General features: G+C 49.0%; 1 protein-coding gene across 5 annotated transcripts; it reads right to left on the bottom strand.

Annotated features, from left to right (window-relative positions):
- Positions 1-465: 465 nt before the first annotated feature.
- NUP188 (nucleoporin 188) lies at positions 466-20,669 on the bottom strand. Of its 5 annotated transcripts, none has more exons than XM_039345079.1 (44): positions 20,623-20,648; positions 18,954-19,008; positions 18,602-18,675; positions 18,042-18,126; positions 17,703-17,783; positions 17,389-17,433; positions 17,017-17,109; positions 16,761-16,880; positions 15,885-16,096; positions 15,475-15,589; positions 15,175-15,372; positions 14,425-14,514; positions 14,023-14,088; positions 13,465-13,584; positions 13,166-13,292; positions 12,570-12,725; positions 12,093-12,219; positions 11,890-11,977; positions 11,333-11,409; positions 10,849-10,963; positions 10,584-10,704; positions 10,053-10,119; positions 9,673-9,801; positions 9,307-9,437; positions 9,012-9,118; positions 8,452-8,658; positions 8,160-8,329; positions 7,917-7,986; positions 7,541-7,608; positions 6,878-7,073; positions 6,587-6,661; positions 6,057-6,142; positions 5,141-5,286; positions 4,833-5,014; positions 4,234-4,434; positions 3,924-4,016; positions 3,686-3,844; positions 3,299-3,436; positions 2,889-2,963; positions 2,588-2,797; positions 2,089-2,220; positions 1,864-1,937; positions 1,462-1,591; positions 466-1,122 (listed from the first exon to the last, which is right to left on the bottom strand). In XM_039345079.1, the coding sequence occupies exons 1-44, from the start codon at positions 20,646-20,648 to the stop codon at positions 970-972; spliced, it is 5,190 nt and encodes a 1,729-aa protein (XP_039201013.1). In that variant the 3' UTR covers positions 466-969. The 5 variants fall into 5 exon arrangements, with proteins under 5 accessions (XP_039201013.1, XP_039201014.1, XP_039201015.1 ...); XM_039345080.1 differs by having other exon boundaries at positions 970-1,122; positions 9,673-9,798; positions 20,623-20,669; XM_039345081.1 differs by having other exon boundaries at positions 970-1,122; positions 15,885-16,063; positions 20,623-20,669.
- Positions 20,670-20,710: the final 41 nt, after the last annotated feature.

The following is a 20,710-nucleotide window of genomic DNA, read 5'->3' as shown; positions in this document are numbered from 1 at the left end:
TAACAACCTCCCGCCAAGAAGATAGTAAAACCGGGTGAGTCACAGGATGACCTGCTTTACAACCAGAATGGGCAGATTAAGTCAGTAAAACGAGGACCCAGATTGCTGGGGGCAATAGGCTGACTTTGTAAACTGCCCAAAGACGGCTGTAAAGAGCTATGGGGCAAAGTCTAAGCGCCATTGCTGTGTTGCTGTCGTAATTTCAGGAGTTCCTGTATTTCCACCTCTACCCAAAGCAAAGCCTTGTTTATTCCGGACATTTAATCCGACAGTTGCAGAATTTTTTGTAGGTTTAGAGGTTGACTGTAAACCAGTGTAGAAGCTGAAGTATCGGAGGCCTCTCTTGAGTTCTTCCAACAGTTTTACACGCTGCTTTATTCCTTCCAAAAAAAAAAAAGGTCTCCTCCGAAAGCGGAAACCGAACGGGGCTGCTTTGTGAAAATGCAAGAGGTTGGAGTCCCAGCATTGCTTAGAAATGTGTTTAATCAATATAAATAGGAAACAAGTCGTACAAAAAGGGAGACTCAAGCAATGGAATTCTGATCCTGTCTGGAAAAAGGATCGAGGCCTTTATAAAAATATCTCCTCTGCCCTCGGAACGGCAGAGATGGGTCCCGCTGGCCCCACGGAAAGCAGGGGAGGGGGGGTCTCTGCCTTTAGCTGGCAAAGCTCCGCCACAAAACCGTCCTTGAATTATGAGATTAATGCCCAATATTTTTCCCAGAGGGGATATTCACGCTCTCGCCATCTGCTTTCCATCCTGGGCTGTACGTAAGCTAGAGAAATAAGGGACAGGCTTACCGAGGCCAAGCCAGATTTACTCGTGACACAATGGTTTGGGGGGCTTTCCCCACAGGCGGGGTCCTTTGCCGGCAGAGACCAGCCAATGCCGCCCTGGCGGTGGAGGCCCCAGAAGTCATGGAGACGAACAGGAGAGGGGGGGTTGTCTTGAGCCGGGGCGGGCAGCCTCTATCTTTGCACGTGTCTGACAAAGGTCTGCACCAGCTGGAAGAGGGGCTCCTGCCCTTCCGGCCCCAGCTTGGAGGAGGGGAGGAGGCCCCCGGCAGGCGAGGAAGGACCACCACGGCGGAAATAGCGAGACAGGCTGGAGAGCAGCGTGCTCTGAGAAGGGAACACAGCATTAGGTCATTCCTTCTGGAGGACGTGGTACGTTAGGGGTTAAGAGGCTGGTCTAGAAACCAGGAGGTGGTGAATTCTAGTTCTGCTTTCGCCACGAAAGCCGGCTGGGTGACTTTGAGGAGCCAGTGAGTTCTAGTCCTGCCTTAGGCACGAAAGCCGGCTGGCTGGCTTTGCGTGCAGCTCCATCTGCACAAGGGAAGGGCAGGTGCACCCTCCGCTCGTGCAAATGGCACTCGTGTGGACAGGGGCCAGGCTGCAGCCCGGGGGACGGGGACCCCTGCTCTAGACCGGCTACCCCCACGGAGCAAGGGTGGCCCATACCAGCTCTGAGCTGAGCTCCTGCTTCATGCGCTGTTTATCTCGCGAGTGCACCGCCGGATCCTTCAGATACCGAACCGCCTGAGAGATGAGCAAGTAGAAGCAGTTTTCCATCGTAAACATCAGGAGAGGCCTGGAACAGAGACGTGGTTTGTTGACCCGCTGAAAAGCACTAGCTCAGGGTGGGGAGCTCTGGCCCTGCTGGCTCAGGAATTCTGGGAGTTGGCCCACCAGTCATAAAGGGGCTACAGACTTCCCCACCTCCGCCCCAGCATGGGCTAGCATGGAGAGGACTGTGCTGAGGAACTGCATTTGCCGGAGAAAGCTCACAGCAAACACCTTTAAAAAACGGATTTCTTTTCCAGTTCCTTGTTTCAAAGGGGGTGAAACCCCCCCGGGACCTACTTGAGCGTCTTGTTCTCTTCCTGCTGGGGGGAGGGCCCTGCAGCCAGAGTGAAGGGGTCCTTCTTCTTATCCAGCTTTGGGGGGGGAAAGAAAAGCGGCATCAGAACTCAAGACGAAGAAGTCACGAGTCATTTCTTTCAGTGCCATTGTAACTTCAGTCACTTGAACGACCGCTCCAGCCTGAGCTTGCCTCTCCGCTCTGCACGAGCCCCGCTGAACTCTTACCTCCCCTAACATGTTCAGGGTCACGTTGACGGTGGCCAGCAGGGTCCCAAAAGAGGGCGGCACCTCCGAGTCAAAGGCAGGCGTCGTAAAGCTCAGCATGAAAAGGACGTTGTACTCCGCCAGGTCCAGGGACTGCAACGGAAAGCAGAGTCAAAATGCTCTCCAGGTCAGGGCTGCCCCAAAGGTGCTTTTTCAGGAGGCAACTGGACTCCCTCGTTTCTCCTTGAAGACCTTTCGCTTCTTGTCCAAGGAGCTGCTTCAGTTCTGACTGGATGGTGGAGAACGGCTGTCTGCAGGGAATATCAATCCTTCCGTTCCCCACCATCCAGTCAGAGCTGAGGAAGCTTCTTGGAAGAGAAGCGAAAGGTCTTCCAAGGAGAAACAAGGAAGCCCAGTTGAAAAAAGCACCTTTGGGGACACTCCTGAGAGTACAAACTCTTTGGTGCCTCGTGAAAAAGCGTCTCTCTCTCTCCTCCCGGGAGGCTTTTGGCTCCTCTACCTGGTCGAGAAGGATCTGGCAGAGGTCAGGGGTGAAGTGGCGTAAGGCCGCGAGACACTTGCTGAGGATTTTCAGCAGGCTGTACTGGACGGTGCTCAGCGCCCTCTGCTCCGCTGCCTCCGACTCGGGGCCGGCTGGCTTGGCCAACGTCTGCGGGGCTCTCTGGAGGCGAGGCAGGACGGACGAGGGGAGGGACTCGCCGTTCTTGGCCTGGAAAGAAATCCGAGTGAGGGGAGGCCCCAGGCCGAGGGTCCAGGCGGGCCAAATGGGGGCAGGCGCCCAGGGGGGCTCGGCCATTTACCTGCAAGTAATGCTGAAGCATTTTGCGACTGTGGAGCAGCGAAGTGCAGGCCTGGCACAAGTAGCACAAATTGACCTGGAACGGAGGAGAAAGCGGGGGAAATGCAGGGGGCCCTTGAATCACGGCCAGAATGGACCCCCATGTTTTTCTTGCTAAGCAAAGGAGTGGAAGTGAGCTGTGCCTCGTTTTACAATCTTCTTTGGTCAAGCAGACTGCTGCAGTTGTAACTAACTGTAATCCTTTCCAGTGAACGTGAAATGCTAGCAGTCCTTAAAGATCAAGATGGAATTAAAAACAAACAAACAAAAAAAAAACCACCCTCAGCTTTAGCCCTGGGCTCAAGAGGGTGTCTCGGCCACGGGCGCCAGGCCCGCCCCCTGCCAGGCAGGGAGGAAGGTTCTGCTGCGCACCTGGACGTCCCTGAGCAGCTGGGGCAGCTGGAAGTGCCACTCCTTCACGAAGTTGGACAGCTGGAGGAGGAAGCCCACCGTGTGGTCGGCTTCTTCGAGGCAGGCCAGGCTCTGCACCGTCCGGACGGCGTTCAAGCACTGCAGGGAGACAGCGCCCAACTCTGAAGCCCCTCCTGCTGCTTGGGGCTCCCCAGGGGGAAGAGGCCGAGGATGAAGATGGAGGGGGCCTCTGCTTCTTCGCCTCCCCCCGCAATTGCAGATCTAGTCCTCGACTTACAGCCATTTGCTTAGCAGCCGTTTGAAGTTACAATGGCAGTGGAAATGCTGGTGCTAATCGTGGCTGTAAGTTGAGGACTACCTGAAGTCACAGACCGAAGAGAAGCCCACCTGGAGGATCCTCTCCTGATGAACACCCACGAAGTCCAGGGCGTCGGTCAGAAAGTTGTACCGGAGGGTCTTCAGCAGGCGCTCCATCAGCGATATGGCCAGGCGATAGACCCCGGGCCACGACGGGCCGTCCAGAGACCGCCGAGAGGAAACGGGGGCCTGCACAGACAATCACGGTCAAACCCTTAAGCCAGAAACAAGCCAGCTTCTCCAGGGGTGTTTGTGGGGAGCCGCTCACCTGCCCCCCTCCGTTACTGCTCAGCTGGTAGACGCTCAGCAGAGGCAGGCAGATGCTGTGAAGGATGCCAGCTGTGGCCACCGCTGCTGCTCCCTAAAAGAACGGGGCAAAGCAGAGAAACTCACGGTCTGGGATGCCCCATGGGACAAATCTCACAACACACACAGAAGCTCTAGCTGAGCCCAGAAAGCGTCTTGTGGCTGAATGCAATGGCAGGGTTCACGCAGCCAGTTGAGTGAGCCCAGCCTAGCGACTTCTATTGGGTGCAAATCTAGGTCAGTTTAACTGTCAACTGGCCTGGGCTCCTCACCTGTTGAGTCTTGGCCAAGGTGAGCAGCAGGTGGAGCGAGGCTTCCGTGAAGTGCAAATTCTGCTTCAGCCTCAAGCTGACCTCCAAGGTGCTGCAGAGGGTGGGCAACAAGGAGAGGGTCCGCGTCACCTGCAGCCAGCAGTCTCCCTCTTCGTCCACTTCACAGAGCTCCTTGGCCAAGTGAAGGCCCAGCACGCACACCTGGAGGGAGGGAGGGAAGGAGAGGGGGAGAGAAAAGAGGCAGGGGGATGTTTGAGCCCACCTTATTCTGGGCTGCACAAAGCCACCATTTTGTCCTCAGAGAAGCAACAGGGATGTAAAATGGGGGGGTGGGGGGCTTCTTTGTCTGCGAAATGAGAACCAGTCTGGTTTAGTGGTTGAGGTGCCTCTCCAGAAACCAGGAGATTGTGAGTTTCATGCCTAAATCATCTCAGGAATGAAAGCTGGCTGACTGGCTTTAGGAGACTGGAGATTTCCCTTCTACAAGCGAGTGAAGGGAGGGCCCTCTCAAAGCACCCGAGGGGCAAAAGGAGGCCTGGCTTCCTGCATTATCGCATTTTCTCCGCTCCCCAAGGATGCTAAAAACCGCTGGCACTCACCCCGTCTCGCTGGTCCTTCTGCTTGTGCCGGGAGACGTCGTCGGTGTCCATGCTGTCTTTGTCCTCCAGGGCATCCCCCGTGGACAGGCAGCGCCGGGTGTGACCGAAGAGAGCGATGAATTCCTCCTGGAGGGTCTCACACACGCTCAACACCAGCTGCGAGTAGTGAGGGATTTCGCTGGCTGGGAAGAGAGAGAGAGAGAGTGAGTTTTGGGCCCGGCATCCAAGGCGGACAATTCTACACTTTCCCCTCCCTTCAATTTCTCAACAAGAGAAATCGGGTGAGGCCCCAACTGTCCCCGGCTGACCTTTAGTTTCTTTCATCTGCAGGACGGTGACGAGGGCAGAGAAGACTTTGGCTTTGGTCTTCTCCATCATCTGCTGGTCAGCCTGAAGCACCCCGTCCAGGATCTGCGTCAAGGAGTTTGTGATTTCATCCACCGAGCCCAACTTGCTGGCAGCAGGGAGAAAAAGAAGGAAGGGGAGATACCAGGTTAGAACCTACGAAGGAGTTCCGATGGCTTCGGTGGAAGCTTCTGGCTTGGGAATCCCTCCGGGGAGCAGGTTTTGGGGTGGACAAGAAGGGCTCCCAAATAACACCCACAGCAGGACAGGAAGGGAGGGGATGTTACGGGTCCCATCGATTAGGGATGTACACCTGGTGGGACCATGAAAAAGGGCCTTCTCGGTGGTGGCTCCTGCTCTATGGAAATCGTTCCCTCAGAAGAAGGGTTCCCCCCACCCTGTCGCTTTTCCTACGGCCCTAAAAACTGTGGGTTTTGTCAGCGGGCCTGGAGACCACAAATGGAAATGGGAGCTGATCAAGTGGCCAATTTGATTGCGTTGTTTTATTTATATGTAACCTGCCTTAACTATTTTTTTTTAATCAATAATTCATGCTGGCAAACATACCCAACACACACTTTCCTGTTTTCCCCACAAAAGGAACCCTGTGAGGCGACTTGGACTGAGAGAGACTGACTGGCTGATTAATTAATTAATTAAGTAAACAAATTCAATTTCCCAAACTTCCTCACCCGCAGAACTGCGGCAGAGCAACAACTGGTGGGGCTTCCCTGTTCCTAACTGGCAAGGCGTCTGGGGACTTCAGATATTCTCAGTCCTGCTACGAAGTCTCTGGGCCCGAATCTGAGATATTCTGCATACAAAATTGGGTTGTTGTTTTTTCCTAGAGAGCTGCGTCTTTCCCCCAAAAGGACCTACCTCCTCCACTGTCGCAGCAGAATTAGCAGGAGGGTGCACAGCATGGACCCCAACTGCAGGCAGCACCCGGAAGTGGGAACCAGCAGCTACGGAGAGATTTGTCTTCAGTGAATGTCTTTCAGTATGAAATTATTGTGATTATTTTAAATCTATTGGCCACCCAAGTCCACGAGCTCAAACCGAAACAATCGAGACTTTAAATCATCTAGTTAACAGTGCACTGAATTTAAAAAGAATCAGTGGCCGAGCATCTGAATTTTGATCATATGACCACGGGAATGCTGGAGAGGTCGTAACTGGGAAAAATGGTCATAAATCACCTTTTTCAGTGCCGTTGTAACTTTGAACAGTCACTAAATTATTCTGTATTAATAGTTTTGCTGACTGCTAAACTGGAGCTTCAGAACTGATGTGCCGAAAAGAGGTAACCCCTCCAAGATCACCCCCAGATCTTTTGAATTTAGGCAATTGCATATTCAAAACACAGCATGGCTGAACCCACGATAGGTTTTTAAAATGCACATTCTTACCAAAGCCTTGGTCCCACTCAAGACGTCCAGAAACAGCTGCTGAATCTCCGAGTTGGTCAGGTTCACAATGTCAGCCTGAGAAAAACCAGTTTGCGATTTAAAAGGGGTAAAGTGATGACCCCTTTTTCTTGTGTATAATCCCAACATTAATTCATAGATATTAACATCCAGAAGCCTGCAGGTGTTGTGATAATCAGCGCCTCTGATTGGAAGTAATATTAGGATCCTTTGAAAAGCCCATCGTTTCCCCTTGTGACCTGGCTTGCCACAGTTCTTAAGTGAATCGCTTACGTGGCTGGTGGAAACCACGAGCAGCATTCGCCAGGCTGAGATCAGCAGTTGGTACTCGGTCAGGGAGGTGCAGCCGCTGCCCCCCGTCTCGGCCACGTGGAAGGCCAGGGACTTCACGTAGCCCGACCAGTAAGCAAAGCGCTTTTCCGCCGAAAACCTCTTGAGCGTGTCCTTCAGGGACTGGTCCAGTGATCCCCTGTGGTCCACAAAGGCACAATTAGAGGATTTCCTCCTTGAAAAAGGATTAACATGACAAGCGGAAGTGTTCAAACTACATCAACGAGAATGGGGGTAAGAGCCTAGATGCGAATCCGCAGAAGAGAGCTGAAAGGGAACTTGGGTGTCAAATGTGGTGAAGGTTCTTGCTTGGGTGGCTCAAAAGAGGGCTGAAAAAAAGAAGCCATCACTGGAGATTTTTAAGAAGAGATTAGACAACATTTTGTTTGAAATGGCTTAGGGTTTCCCGCCTGAGCAGGGGGGTGGACTAGAAGACCTTCAAGGTCCCTTCCAGCTCTGTCATTCTGTTATACAGTCTCTGAGAAACAGGTGAGGAACAAGATGGAAGCTGGTTCTCAATTCTCCATTCTAACATCTGAAAGGACCAGGACACCCTCTTCCCAGGCTGAATTTCTTCTTCACCAAAAATCTCTGAACGTCACTTACTTGACCACAGAATAAATCTCCAGGCAAATTATTTTAATTATCAAGGCACAGGTTTCCAAGACACTGAGCTGCAAACACAGAAAGGAAAATGGTGATTGTGTTGCTTTTCTACCTGCAGAGAGCTGAAACTTCCAGCCCCTCAGGAATGCTTTGAAACCTTTTTCCTGATTTACATCAAGGGCATTCCTGACCCACAAAGAAAAGCAAAGGAAGCCAGAGTTTCAGGGTGACCGAGGGGGGCTAACTCCATCCCACTCTATAGGGCAGGAATCAATTATCACAGTCTGAAAGGACCCAACCCCCCTTTTTCAGTGCTGTTGTAACTTGAATGGTCACTAAATGAAGCACAGAAAAAGTGAGTTTTATTTTTCCTCACCTCAGATGTTTCGGACGCTGGAGGAAGAGTTCCAAACAACGGGTTGGTTAAGTTTCCCCAAAACTTTGGCCTAGAAACACACAAAAAAATGCAGTGTTTCTTTCCCCCATTCCACATTCTCCTCTGCTATTTTCACGTTGTTTTCATTTTTCTTTGCACTTCTGAGTTTTATATTTTGATCGACTAACAAAGCTGGCAATTTGAGGAGGAGGAGGAGGGAGAGAGAGAGCGCGGTTCACGCACTTGTTCCGGAGGACCAGCATGGCGCTGTCTCGGCGGTCCTGCCACAGGGCGTGGAGAAAGGCGATGGTGGCTCGCTGCAGCAGGGGGGGGCACCAGTAGCGCTCCTGCCGCTTGGAGTCCATCAGCTCCAGGACCACGTGAAGGCAGCTCCACTCCCCTAGGCTGAACTCCTGGAAGGGAAGGGGGAGGGGGAACAGATCCAGGTCCCGAAGTGGGCCACAAAAGCTGGTATGAAGCTGGCAGTTAAAACTACCTTGAATCCAGCACGGCCCATTTCTGTACTGAGCGTTACCTTGCAGCCGTCGCTCCCGTCTTTCACTTCCAGGTTAAGAAACAATTCGATCAGGCCGGGCTGGGTTTCCACGGCCACCGTGAGGAAGTCAAGAATCATGACTTTGATGCGCATGTCCTCGATTCTGCTCTGCAGGCGGGTCAGGAAGGCATCGCGGATGGCAGAGGCATCGCTGCCGAGGCAGGCGTAGACCGACATGGGAGCCACCTAAGGGGGGGAAAGGAGGAAAGGTGAGGAAGGGCGTAGAGGCCGTGTACAATGTGCCCCCCAGCACAGTTTTGATTTTAAGTCCGTGTTTGTCAACCTTAGCAAATTTACAATGTGTGGACTTCAACTCCCAAAATCCCCCAGCCAGCATAGCTGCCTGCTCTTTTCCTACAACAAATTGTACAATCAGAGGTTCGCATTTAAGTCTGACACACCACCACCAATTAAACTTCACTGGGCAAAGGAAGACCCAGAAACCGCTGGAAACCCCACTGCCTGACTTGGCTGTCCCAGGTTCGAGGATCAAGGGAAGCAACGAAAGGCGTCAGAAGAAAAACGAGGACACTTCTTACCGTCGCTAGCCGCTTCAGCAGCTGGATGGCCAGCCGTGGCAAGGCCGGGTCATGTTTATGGTAGATGTATTTGGCCAAGACAGCAATCAGATTGTTCCGGTGGGCCCCTGGTTTGGGAGGGCAGAGAACCACAGAGAGTAAAGTCACACAACTGATTTTCTGCACGGGATAAGCAGGATCCAAAAACCTTCGCTCGGCCGGCTGAAAATCAATGCAAAGTCTGCGTGTTAAGTGTTCCGTGCAAGTGGTCCACGCAGGAGGTGCCTTCCCCAAAGGGCAGCAGGCAAGGACCTACCGTGCTGAGTCAGGGCGTGCTCCAGAGGGGACACCACACTGGAGGGCGGCTTCAGCCGGATGACGTTGTTGGTGACTGAGAAGGCCAGTTTCACCGTCTGGATCAGCAGCTGGCCCTGAGATTCCCCATCACTGGGTTGCCGGGAAGAAGAACCGTGTTAAAACCTGTCCTAAGCCTACCCATTGTGGTCGTTAAGTTGTAATGGTCGTGAATTCTAGATTGGATCTCTCTTTGTAAGATTCCATCTGTTTCACTTCTCATCCTGCCCTCGGGTGCTTTAGAAAATAGATCAACACCAAGAATTTAAGAATGCAGGCCCCTTGAGAAGGCCAAGAGTGCTCAAACTAAGAAAAGGTAGACACACACCTGCAGGACTGGCTGGCCATCACCATATCAATGGTGTCCACCCCAATGCCCATGATGCTGATGACCGCCTGGCCCGCTTCTGTATTGGCCAGGCTGAAGATGCAAAGGGACTGAAGACTGGGAGCACTGCTGAAAAGCAAAAAGAGAAACCTCCACTTTCCATGGAGCTTCAACCTCACCTCTGGAATCCAAAAGATGCCTGCTTTATTCTAGTCCTCCAGGAGGACCAGAAACTTAGCATCAAGGCAAGAATGGAATGTGAATTTACTTGGCAGGCAGCAGGAAGAAGGAATAAAGCTGTAGACGCGGAGGATTAAGGATGAAAAGGCCTCAAAATTAACATATCTAGGATATAATGTGGTGGGAAAAGGCGACCTCACCTGCTACGAGGATCCATTTCAGGGCACAGATTCAAAATCGCATGGATCAGCTGGAGGATAAGATATCCTGAAAAAAAGGAAGAAAGTGGACCATTTTTCAGAAGGGAGTTAGAACTGAACAAGCCGACAGTGTGAGATTTTGCCCCCAGCTCACTTTTTAAGGAAGAGTTAGAGAACCATGGCTAAGTTACGACCAGCCAATTTTCTGGGAGCCATTTTGTGAGAGTGCCCACAAGAGGCAAAACTCCAAACTCAATCCGCAAAGCATGGGAATTCCTTAACTGGGGGAACCTACCTGGCGAGTCAGCTCAGCTGTCCTCCCAGGACCGTTTCTCAACCTTAGCCACTTTAAGAGGTGTGGAACTTCAACTCCCAGAATTCCCCAGCCAGCTATACTGTCCTTGATGACCTGGAAAACTTTGTACGGAGTTTTCTGCCCTTGAGACCCTCACAGGAGACCTACTAATACCATGAAAGAGTCCAAAAAACTGCAGGCTAAGTTTCTAGTCCTTTCGGGGGAGTCCTGCTTACCTATTTTTTCTCTCACTCCATGGGAGTTATAGCGCCACTTGTGATAATTCGGCAGCATCTCCTTCAGGACAAACACGATGCAGGGCACCAGGCCCTGGCTCTGGGTGCTGCCCAGCTGCCCCTGGAAAAAAACAGACCGAAGGGTTAAATGGGATATTCCGTCACTCAATCACCCAGGAAAAAGTTAAGCAGCAGAAACGTAAAAGTTAATTCTGACCAGGTGGTACCAAAAGGGATCAGAGGCTTTCTCTCTCTCAGCACCTACCCGGACTAAAGTCATGACTAAATTCAGGAAGGAGATTGTGACGCTGTATTCGCCTTGAGGCTGCTCAACGCCCATCAGCAGATTCCCATAGCCTCCAGCATTCATCCCCTCTGCACTGGGGATAGGGAGAGAGAAAGAGGCCCCAAGAGTTAGCAGGCAGTGAAACGCTCTAGTGTCAGTGCTAGAAGGGAGTGTGTGTGTGTGTGTGTGTTGGTCTCTGTGGCTGGCCCTATTGTTTACAATACCCCAGTCAAGGAACTACCAACTCAAACAAACAAGCCAGCAGCCTAATCAAGGGACCCCCAGGAACAGCCCCACCATCCCTGACAAGCTACTTGGACATAAATAGAGAGAACAACAGAGGGCTGCTGTGATGGTCAGTAAGTGAGAAAACCGGTCGTGTCCCTTTTCCAATGCCACTGTAACTTCAAATGGCCACTGAAACAAATAATTGTAAGTCGAGAACTATTATATAGCAAATTACCTAATCATGTGACTCATATTAGAAACCGGATTTGCCACAAAAGGTAAAAAGCCTGTATGATGAAGATCAGTCCAGACCTAGGAAGAAAAGTCAGAAATGCTCCTTTATTTATGATTTATTATTTATATTCACTGCCCATCTTAAGGTAACTCTGGGCCAGCTTACTGCTAAAGACAGTTAAAACATTAAAAAACCACTAAAACCAAAGACACATGGGAAAGGGGGGCAGACTGGGGAGAAGCTGGGATCTATTGTTACTCAATCAGCCACCTCCCCTGCGCTGTTCCCCCCCACTGGGGTCCCAAGCCAACCGGCAGAGTCAGGTCTTTAAGCCCTTGCCGAAGGTAGGAGGGTTGGGGACAACCTCACATCAGGGAGGAAAAATGTTCCAGAGGGCGGAGGCCACAGCAGAGAAGGCCCTCCTCCTGGATCCCGCCAGCCGGAATAATCGGACTGATAGGACCCTCCTTGGGACGAGCCAATCCCGGTGGGGCGAGATGGTCCCTCCAGTATCTTTGCATCAGCCAACAGAACAAAAAAGGCTGACGACCTCTTACCTTGGCAGGCATCCGGGAAGCCAGGACTGTTAAGCATTTGACACAGGAGGCTATAATCTCAACCGGGGGAGAAATCACGGTGGTTAACCTGGGGGGGGGGGAAGGAAAAGGTGGTGATCTCAGAGCAAAACAGCTGAAGGTTAAATCTAAAGAGCGCGTCAGATCGAGAAGGCAAAAATTCCAATGGACACCTGAGATTTTACCTTTGCAGCAGCATGTAGATCCGGGAGGTGATGGGCAGAAGGCAGTCTGCAATTGACACATCGGTGCTGATAACTTTGTGAACCAGATCGATGATGGGCTTAACTCTCTGGCAATGTTGGATGACATCTGAAAAAGAGAGTTCCAGGTAGACACGGCTCTTTTGTGCCGCAAACCCAGGTCCCTTGAAAGCAAAATTGCAACACCCAAAAGAAGAAAGAAAAAACAAACAAACAAGGACCCATATTACACGCCGATAGTGTGAGTTTAATGGAAGCATTTTGAAATGCAGTACTTCCATTAAACCAACATGCCATACAGTTATCTTATAAACAGAACTATTTGTAGAGTACAGGAAACAAAAGGGTGAAAATGAAAGCTTATGCTTTTATCTTCTAACCAAACACCCTTCAGCTCCCGAGTCCCCAAGGCCAGTCACAGTCCTGTCCCAACAGCTCCTCAAAGTTCTGGAAACTTACCAGCCGTGGACACCACGTGCAACAGCATCTCAATTTCACAGGTGAAGAGGGTCCAGCTGCTGTAAGAATATTCCCAGCGTACCAAATAGGCCCGGTCATCCAGCATCACCTGCCCGATTGTCCCCTGAGGGATCCTAAGGTTGGTCTGACCTGCCCCTGAAAGAAAAAAAAAAAAGCAGATTTTTTTTTAAAAAGCAGACTTTTTGGGCAAGTAGGACGTCTCAACAAAACAAGACTGGGCAATCTGTCGGTAGGTTAAGAAGAGGACCAGCTGGTTAGTTTCGGAAGCGTCTATTTGGCCAGGCAGCAGAAGGCGGATTTTAATGATGATAGAGAAGATTGAAGGGTCCGTGGTGCCCTCTGAGCTTGATGGATTCCTTGCAGGTATTTCATTACCCTACTAGGCAACATTCTCAGTGCCAGAAGGGAATTTGCTCTTTTTTAAAAAAACAGCCTAAGACCCTCTTGCAGCGCTGAGGACGTTACCTAGTTTGGTAAAGAGATGTCTGCAAGGAAACCACCAAGCTCAGAGAGCACAAATATAAGCAAGCAGGTGTGTCTGAGGGATGGGCAGAGGGCGCCGATCCATCTCTTACCAAGGGGGTACAGCAACTTGGGGGTCTGCCTCCTCCAGAGGGTCCCGTCTTCATGAGAGATGACGTCTGCCGGTTTGTGCTTATAAAGCTCGATATAGAAGGACATCTTGTCCAAAAAGGTGTAAACCTTCAAAGGGGGAGAGAGAGAGGGACGATGAGCTCATGAAGAGAGGGCAAGTAGAAAGGAATCGAAAGACGGGTCATTAAAAAGGGGGTTGTAGGGAAAAAAATTACACGGCGAGACAGGTGCAAGCAGGGGCAGGGGGAAACCTGGACAGACTTTCAAAAGTCATGTGTACCTTTTTTGTCGTCGATTTGTCTGAAACAAGTGCGGTGAGTAAATGCAGAAGAGGAGAGAGCAGGTGTGGAAACATGCCACAGACGCTATCCAAGATAATGCCCAGACCTGCTGTGGGTTCCTGGGATGAGAGGCAGAAAACAGAAGCTGTCAAAAACAGACGTTGTTTCGCAAGATGTTCTGGCACCGGCTTTGCTGTGAAATGGATCTACTACTCTACTTTCAAATACTGGCCCTTAAAAAAAGATAGAATCTCATTTTATCTGCCGGTTGTCCTTAACTTACGACGTTTCCTTAAGCGAGCATACAGACAGAATGTATGTATGTGCCTACGTATATTTTCTTTTTCTTTTTTTAAAAAAAGGACAAAATAGGGAGAGAGACAGTGTTTACTGTGGAGGGCTATTTTTTCCCCCCATTTCCTCTGATAAAAAGTAGCCTCTCAACCATTTTATCTTGAAGGAATGTTTTAAATCATGGGTTTGCCAATGCCAACTTTTCAGGAAAAAAGACTCCAAAAGAAAACAGAAATGAAGTCTCCCTTCCAGAGCAAGCTCACCGTTTTCCAGAACAAGGGAGGAATGCTTGAGGCTGCCAAAACTTCACAGGCGGTGTCAATTATGTCCTTGAGAATATAAATGGGAAGGGAGAGAAAGAGGGAGCGAATTATATTTGGTGCCCTTGATGTGAATGTCATAAGAAGATTTAAACCCATTTCCTAAGAAACTACAGTTAAAGGTTCCTCCAGGCTAGAGAATACTTTGCACTCTGATATAACTGCAGTTCTCTGTGGAAAAGGCACGGCCAAAACTGATTTCAAAATGGCTGGCTGGGGAATTCTGGGAGCTGAAGTCCACAGGTCTTAAAGTTGCCAAGTTTGGACCCCCCCCCCCGATTTAGGCCCATCTCTGAGCAGATCCGGCAGGGCCACCGTCTCCGCCTTAAGGCCCCCGAGTCTGACCTGCTGATTGCCCAGCGTCTGCAGCTCCAGGGAAGTCAGCACGAAGGAGAGCAGGCCGTAGATGCACATGCAGGCAGTGCTGGAAATACACTGCAAACAAAGAGCGTCTCACAGCCGAAGCAATGGAAATACAGGCAGTCCTCGACTTACGACAACTGAGCCCAACATTTTTCTTGCTAAGTGAGACATTTGTTAAGCGAGTTATGCCCCATTTTACGATCCTCCTTGCTATGGTTGTTAAAGACAGGTTAGTCCTTGCTTAGCGACTGCCTCATTTAGCAATTGTTCACAGTTACAACGGTGGTGAAAAAGTAACCTTATGAAACCAATCCCAGCAGGTTGGTAAGCAAATGGGAGACTGAACTAAGGTCATCAGCAGCTGCAGTTTCCCCTAGTGACCGCTTGGTTTAACAACTGAGTTGCCAGCCCCAGTGGTGGTTGCTAAACAAGGATGGCCTGCACGGTCACTAAAGGAGGATTACCTGAATAGTTTTTATGCCCCATTTGCATAATCTGTTTAATTGCAGATATATACTGTTACAAACATTACATTATTTTTCTTCACTGGGAAACCAATGGGCTAAACCTAGTAAATACTTAATCTTCCTGTAGGTGAGAAAAGATGGAATTGTGTGGTGTGATCTGGACACAATCTCAAGGTAAAAAAAAAGGGGGAGGATCTGGGGGGCCTCTCAGCCCTTTAAGCTATTAAATATTATAAAATAGATTTCTTCTGGGCTGGAGACTCACATTTCCTTCACAGCTTATGGCTCGGAGCAGCTTTGTCAAGTACTGAAAGACGTTCATTTGGATAGCAGTGCTTCCCATCCGCCGGATCACCCCGCTTGACCCATCAGCGCTCAGCGTATGCCGGAGCAAGGCCCAGGCCAAGAGGACAGGGGCGTGATGGGGAATGTCCCCAAGGTTCAGCAGCAGGCGGTCCATTTCCTGTGGGGAAACAAATGGATGAACTAATGTTTCCTTGACAGATTTTGCGTGGTGAAGTAAAAATATGAATATTGAGCGATCACAGATTTGCTAGGGATTTACCTGGCGGATTTGTCCATTACCGGCAAATTTATGCTCCTCTTTCCTGTCGTCCAACAATCGTTCATGTAAAGAATCAATTTCCATGCCTTCCACTAGAATTAGAGAACTGAAATACCTAGAAGAGGTATTTGGAGGAAGAGACCAAACACAAAGAAATCAGAACTGCAGGGAAAGATCCACCTCTCAAACAAACCCTTCCTTGGCTCATTTTGTTTCCTTGATCATTTTTATTTCCAAAGTTAAAATACAAAATCCAAAAAGAAAAAAAAAAAGTGAGCAAAACAAAGACACAAGAAAATGTACACGCTGGTCCCAACTGTGATCGGTAAAAGAGATCTACTGGTAGCTGTTCTCCTTCCATGCACTGACTTGCATAAATTTACCTAGCATGATCTGTGGCACTCACTCACCCAATCCGATCCACCAGGGGATCCATGCTTTCATCAACCAGGTGCCTGTTGGTCTGCCGAGAGCCGAACCCCTGTTCCTTGAACAGCTTGGCGAATGTCAGCAGCTCCTCCGGGGTCATCTCAAAGTAGGCATAGTAAAGGAAGATGATTTCCAGCAACATGGATTGTTCGCGGAGGCACTGCACAAACCAGCGAGAGACATGCCGCTCTGTCTACGTGCAAAAAGCAGGTGTGGCAGGCGGTTAAACACACACATTGGTAACGGGAGAAAAGAAGGAAAAGCAGCATTGGCTTTTCTGGGGCTTTCTGGAAACAACAAGAACACAGAATGTAGAATCATATGGTGGGAGGGACCTCGGAGGCCTTCTAGTCCAGCTTTGCTGGCTGAGGAATTCTGGGAGTTGAAGTCCACAAGTCTTAAAGTGGCCAAGGTTGAGGACCCGTGTTTTAGTCCAACCTCCTGCTCAAGCAGGAAAGCCTATACCATTACGGACAAATGGTACACAGCTTTTAAGGCCATTTCCCTCATCTGCCTCTGCATCTTCTCAGAATCTGGAGTTGTTTCACTCCCATGCAATTCCTGGTCAATTACTCCTTGATAGAACCACTAACCACTGTGTGAATGAGTGAGCATTAACATAGGTCAAAAAGACTTCTTTCTCACAAGGATGTTTCCTTCTGGGACCAGCTGAATTACAGAATAACAGAGCTGGAAGGGACCTTGGAGGCCTTTCAGCTCAACCCCCTGCTTAAAAGGGATGGAGCACCCAAACTTCTGGAGGCAAGCTGTTCCACTGGTTAATTGTTCTGTCAGGAAATTTCTCCTCAGTATTCTAGGTTGGATTTATGAAAGTATCAGTGGGGAAAAAAATATACCATTAGACTTCCATGTGTCTCCCATGTAGGCACTTCTGCTTTATACAGCTCTTCAAACTGCTTCCGATAATTAGGAACCAGTTCCTTATCCAGTTTTTCCATACACTGCGAATACGGGACCTTTGTGGCAAAACCAAGGTTAGAAAAATAAAATAAAAATTAAGAGACAGTTTCATCCATTTTGTACTTGCGTGCCATTTTTTTTAACAGTGATTTATTATGCTAGAATATCAGAAGGAAGGAAGCCAATACGTACCATGTAAGGGTGCCTCTCATCTTGGAAGTAAGTGAGGATGTGAAGAACACACCGAAGAATACAAAATCTTTCCTCGTAGTAGTAATCAGCAATCTGTAAAGATATTTTGTTGTCTTTATCATAGCAGCTGTCTTTGCATTTTCGTATTTACTTTGAACGGTCATTAAACAAGTCAAGGAGTAGCTGTTTGACGCCTGGGCGCCGAGAGGGCAAGACTGACTACTTTGGTTAAAGGAAAGACTTTGTCTAGAGCGGTTTTGTTTCTGCTGGGAACTTCAGTCCCCTCTGCTGCACGGAGTCAACTCCACAGGCACACCCCACAACCACAAAAGAGGGGGGCCGGGCTCCCTGCAGGATGTAGGGGAGGCTCACCTTTAGTAGCAGGGTTTGGCTCTGCCTCTCATCTTGCAGCACGGTCTAGAAACAAAAAGGAAGGCAAGGAATCAGTCCGAAACAGTCAAGGCTGGGCCAGAGACACGTGCAAACGAGAAAGGCACGTTCCCATCCAGATTTCAGCTAGTCATCAAGGAATGCAGAGCACGCATGCCTTTGTTTGTTTGTATCCCATCTGTTGTTTTTATAAATAAGTCAAAGAGGTAAACATAGCTAATATCGCTTCCTCCTCTTTCCCCCCCCCCATGACGGGAGTTGGACTGTGAAGGAGGGACTGGCTCAAAGTCACCTACCTTTAGCGAGTCTCTAGTCCCTCTATAATCCTCTTGAAGGTAACACTGTAAGAGCTGCACGCTTTGCTCTTCATCCAAACCCTGCAACGGCAGACAAACTTTTAGCTACATTACATGATTTTGGGAGAGAGGGAAAGGCCAATGAAGAACAGAAGAAAGCCTAATTTTCAGTGCTGCTTCCAAAATCTGCAAAGCATCTCGATTAGACTTCAAAAGTCCCAGAAACAAACCTCACTCAAACAGTTAAAACTGGGGAAAACCAATTTCTCTTCAGTTCTGGTATTTTCTCCCACCCATCTTGAAACAGGCAAAGAAGCAAAGCGACTTGAAAGAATTTACCAAAAACTTGCTGACTCGGAGTCCCAGTTCCTTCAATGAAGCAGGCACGTTTTTATCAGCTTTCACTATTTCTGCTGAATTGGAGCTACACATAAAGAAATAGTTATTCAGTTTAATTTGTTTGGATTGGATAATTGGATAAGTAAAACTTTGCAATTCGAATCCAGTTTTCAGTTACAGCCAGATGTTAGTTACCACTCAGGGAGCCAAGGACAAAAGCCGTAATTCTCCAATATTCTCACCTTTTCAGCAAGTTGGATCCAGATTTAACACACACATGACAAAATTCAGAAAGAACATGCAGAGAAAACCAAGTTTGAGGGCCCGCTTATCTCTTTAACCAAGCCTAAGAACCAGTTCTTAAGCCTTAAGAGTTCATCTAAATAAGACGAGGGGGAGGGTAATACAAATGTTTTAGCTGCTGTTTTTTCTGCTAAAATTTCAGTCTAGATGAATTTCTAAAAGGAGGAAGCACGTTCATGACCAGAAAAACCCACTGTTTCTCCAAGCTTTTCCTAACTTGAGTACTGTGCTGGATATCCAGCACCCGGTTACCGTACCTGGGTGGTCTGTAGTAACGAAGTCCTTCAAGCAATCTCTGCCAGTGTTTATTCAACTCTTCTGCAATCTGTGCCTAAATCAGGACAAAAGGATGATGAATCTAGAGGTTCCTCTAAACTGCAAATTTAAAAGCTGCTTGCTTAGTTTCGCAAAGCAAGATAGATGGAAGGAGCAGTGTTGTACAATTGGTTGAACAATCTTTGCAACTTTAAGACTTGTGGACATGCTGCCTGGGGAATTCTGGACGTTGAAGTCCACAAGCAGAGATTCTTTTAAAGAAGCCTCCCTCTATATTATTAACACCAAACCACAGTGGTTTCAAAGGAAACAGCCTAAACCAACATTGCTTACCGGTTCTCTCAAAGCTGATCTTCCCAAAAGAATGGTCCACAGTTCTCTGCTGCTCCTTAAAATAAAATACATGCCTTCCTTAAAAAGTATTTTAAAGGCTCACGGAACTATTTCTCTATGCAATCCTACCAAACTGGACAGCCACTTTTCTGGAATGGTACGATAGGGTCAGCAATTATGCTGACTCCAGAACCAGACTCGAGTTCAAATTCTGCCTTGGACATGAAAGCCAGGCTGGGGGATTCAGAGCCAGTCCTTGTCTCTCAGCCCAGTCCACCTCACAGAATCAACACAACACAACCAGTGGACAGTTCCTCATGTCCAGGGATGAACACTTCACTGAGTCAACTTTGAGAAGCATCAAGGGGAACCGTACATGATTTATTTAGCATATGGCGTATCATACACGAACTAGCGATATATATTAACATTTCCTCTAGATTAATAAAACACAATAAATATAAATGTTAAAAAGATATACGTGCAAATACCAATGCCTAGGCCATCTAACCATTGAAGCACAGCAGACACTGGACCGGTATAAGCCCTCGGCTTACAGCCAGCCCTGACGTCAAATAGCACAAATGTGTAAAGAATGCACAGCCAGAACAATTATGATGTCATCCTGCCTCTTTGAACATACAGGTAGGTCATAATTAGTGTTCAAATCATGCGACACTCAATTTACTGCAAATTATAAATTGATACCAGATTGCATTTAATGCAAGTCAAAAATTCGGTGAACGAGAGGCTTGCAAATGCACATTTGAGCCTATGGTTTCAGATACTGTTAAACTTCCTGGGTGCAAAATGGGAGGTTCTATCATAGGAATACAGTAAAAAGTAACAGTTTTAAACCAGATGTTTTTGTTATTTTTACAAACTATTTTGGGGTTCTATTGTGCTTTCTCTAAGCTATTGTGACCCCTAAGTTTCAATTATATGTAGATTCTTATCCTTTCCTGTAACACCTCATTAATATACTTACAAAAGTTCATGATTAATATATTCCCTCGTATATTTCCACTTAGCTGAAACCAATTGCCATATTTTTCACAGAAATATCAGTTCAGAGACCCCAAATTCAAATCAGGGGATCATTTCGTGGATCTATTGGCAGAACTGATGGGAGATCTACACGGAGATCTATTTGGGCAGCTCAAGATGGTAAATATATTTAAAATTCCCGCCTCTTCCTACTCAAATGGGAATTATTCCTTTCCTTCCGGGGGAAGGGGTTATTCCATTACAGTGGAGAAGGAGCCGGACTGGAAACCCAAAGATCTAAGTCCGAGTCCTGCCTTAGGCACCAAAGCCACACCTTCCCTCTCTTTGAGCCCGGCCCACCTCACAGGGTTGTTGTTGGAAGGGAAAAGGAGGCGGAAGAAGATGTAATTTGGAGTCCGCTGGACCTGGGCGGCTTATCCATTCAAATAAATAACGATAAATAAAGTACGCTGCCTCAAACGAGGAGCCATAAGGGCCGGAGATGGAGGGGGCTTTGCTTGGGGTCCCCCCCTCCCCTCCAACCCACAACACTCTCACCCCAAAGCTCCAGGGGGAGACGAGCGGGCGAGACTCGGGGCTCCGGCTGGCCTCGCTCCCCCCTCAGCCGCCCCCTCCCCTCCGCCGTCCCGCCAACCGCCGCACGCACCCCGCCGCCCCCTACCTCGCAGACAGCCCGCCGGCCGCCATCTTGCCTCCCCTCCCACGTGACCTCCCCCCTCCCCCCGCCCGCCTACCTCGCATGCCCGCCG

This window comes from Crotalus tigris, unplaced genomic scaffold, assembly GCF_016545835.1.
Source record: "Crotalus tigris isolate CLP2741 ecotype Arizona unplaced genomic scaffold, ASM1654583v1 scf7180000017940.1788314, whole genome shotgun sequence".
NCBI lineage: Eukaryota > Metazoa > Chordata > Lepidosauria > Squamata > Viperidae > Crotalus > Crotalus tigris.
This window is presented reverse-complemented; position numbering and strand designations above follow the sequence as displayed.

Coding starts and splice junctions, on each gene's coding strand:
- NUP188 (XM_039345079.1), bottom strand. CDS start 20,648: ATGGCGGCCGGCGGGCTGTCTGCGAG. Junction 8,330..8,451: donor ACGGGAGCGACGGCTGCAAG/GTAACGCTCAGT, acceptor CTTCCCTTCCAG/GAGTTCAGCCTAGGGGAGTG. Junction 7,074..7,540: donor GAGATTTATTCTGTGGTCAA/GTAAGTGACGTT, acceptor TGTGGACCACAG/GGGATCACTGGACCAGTCCC.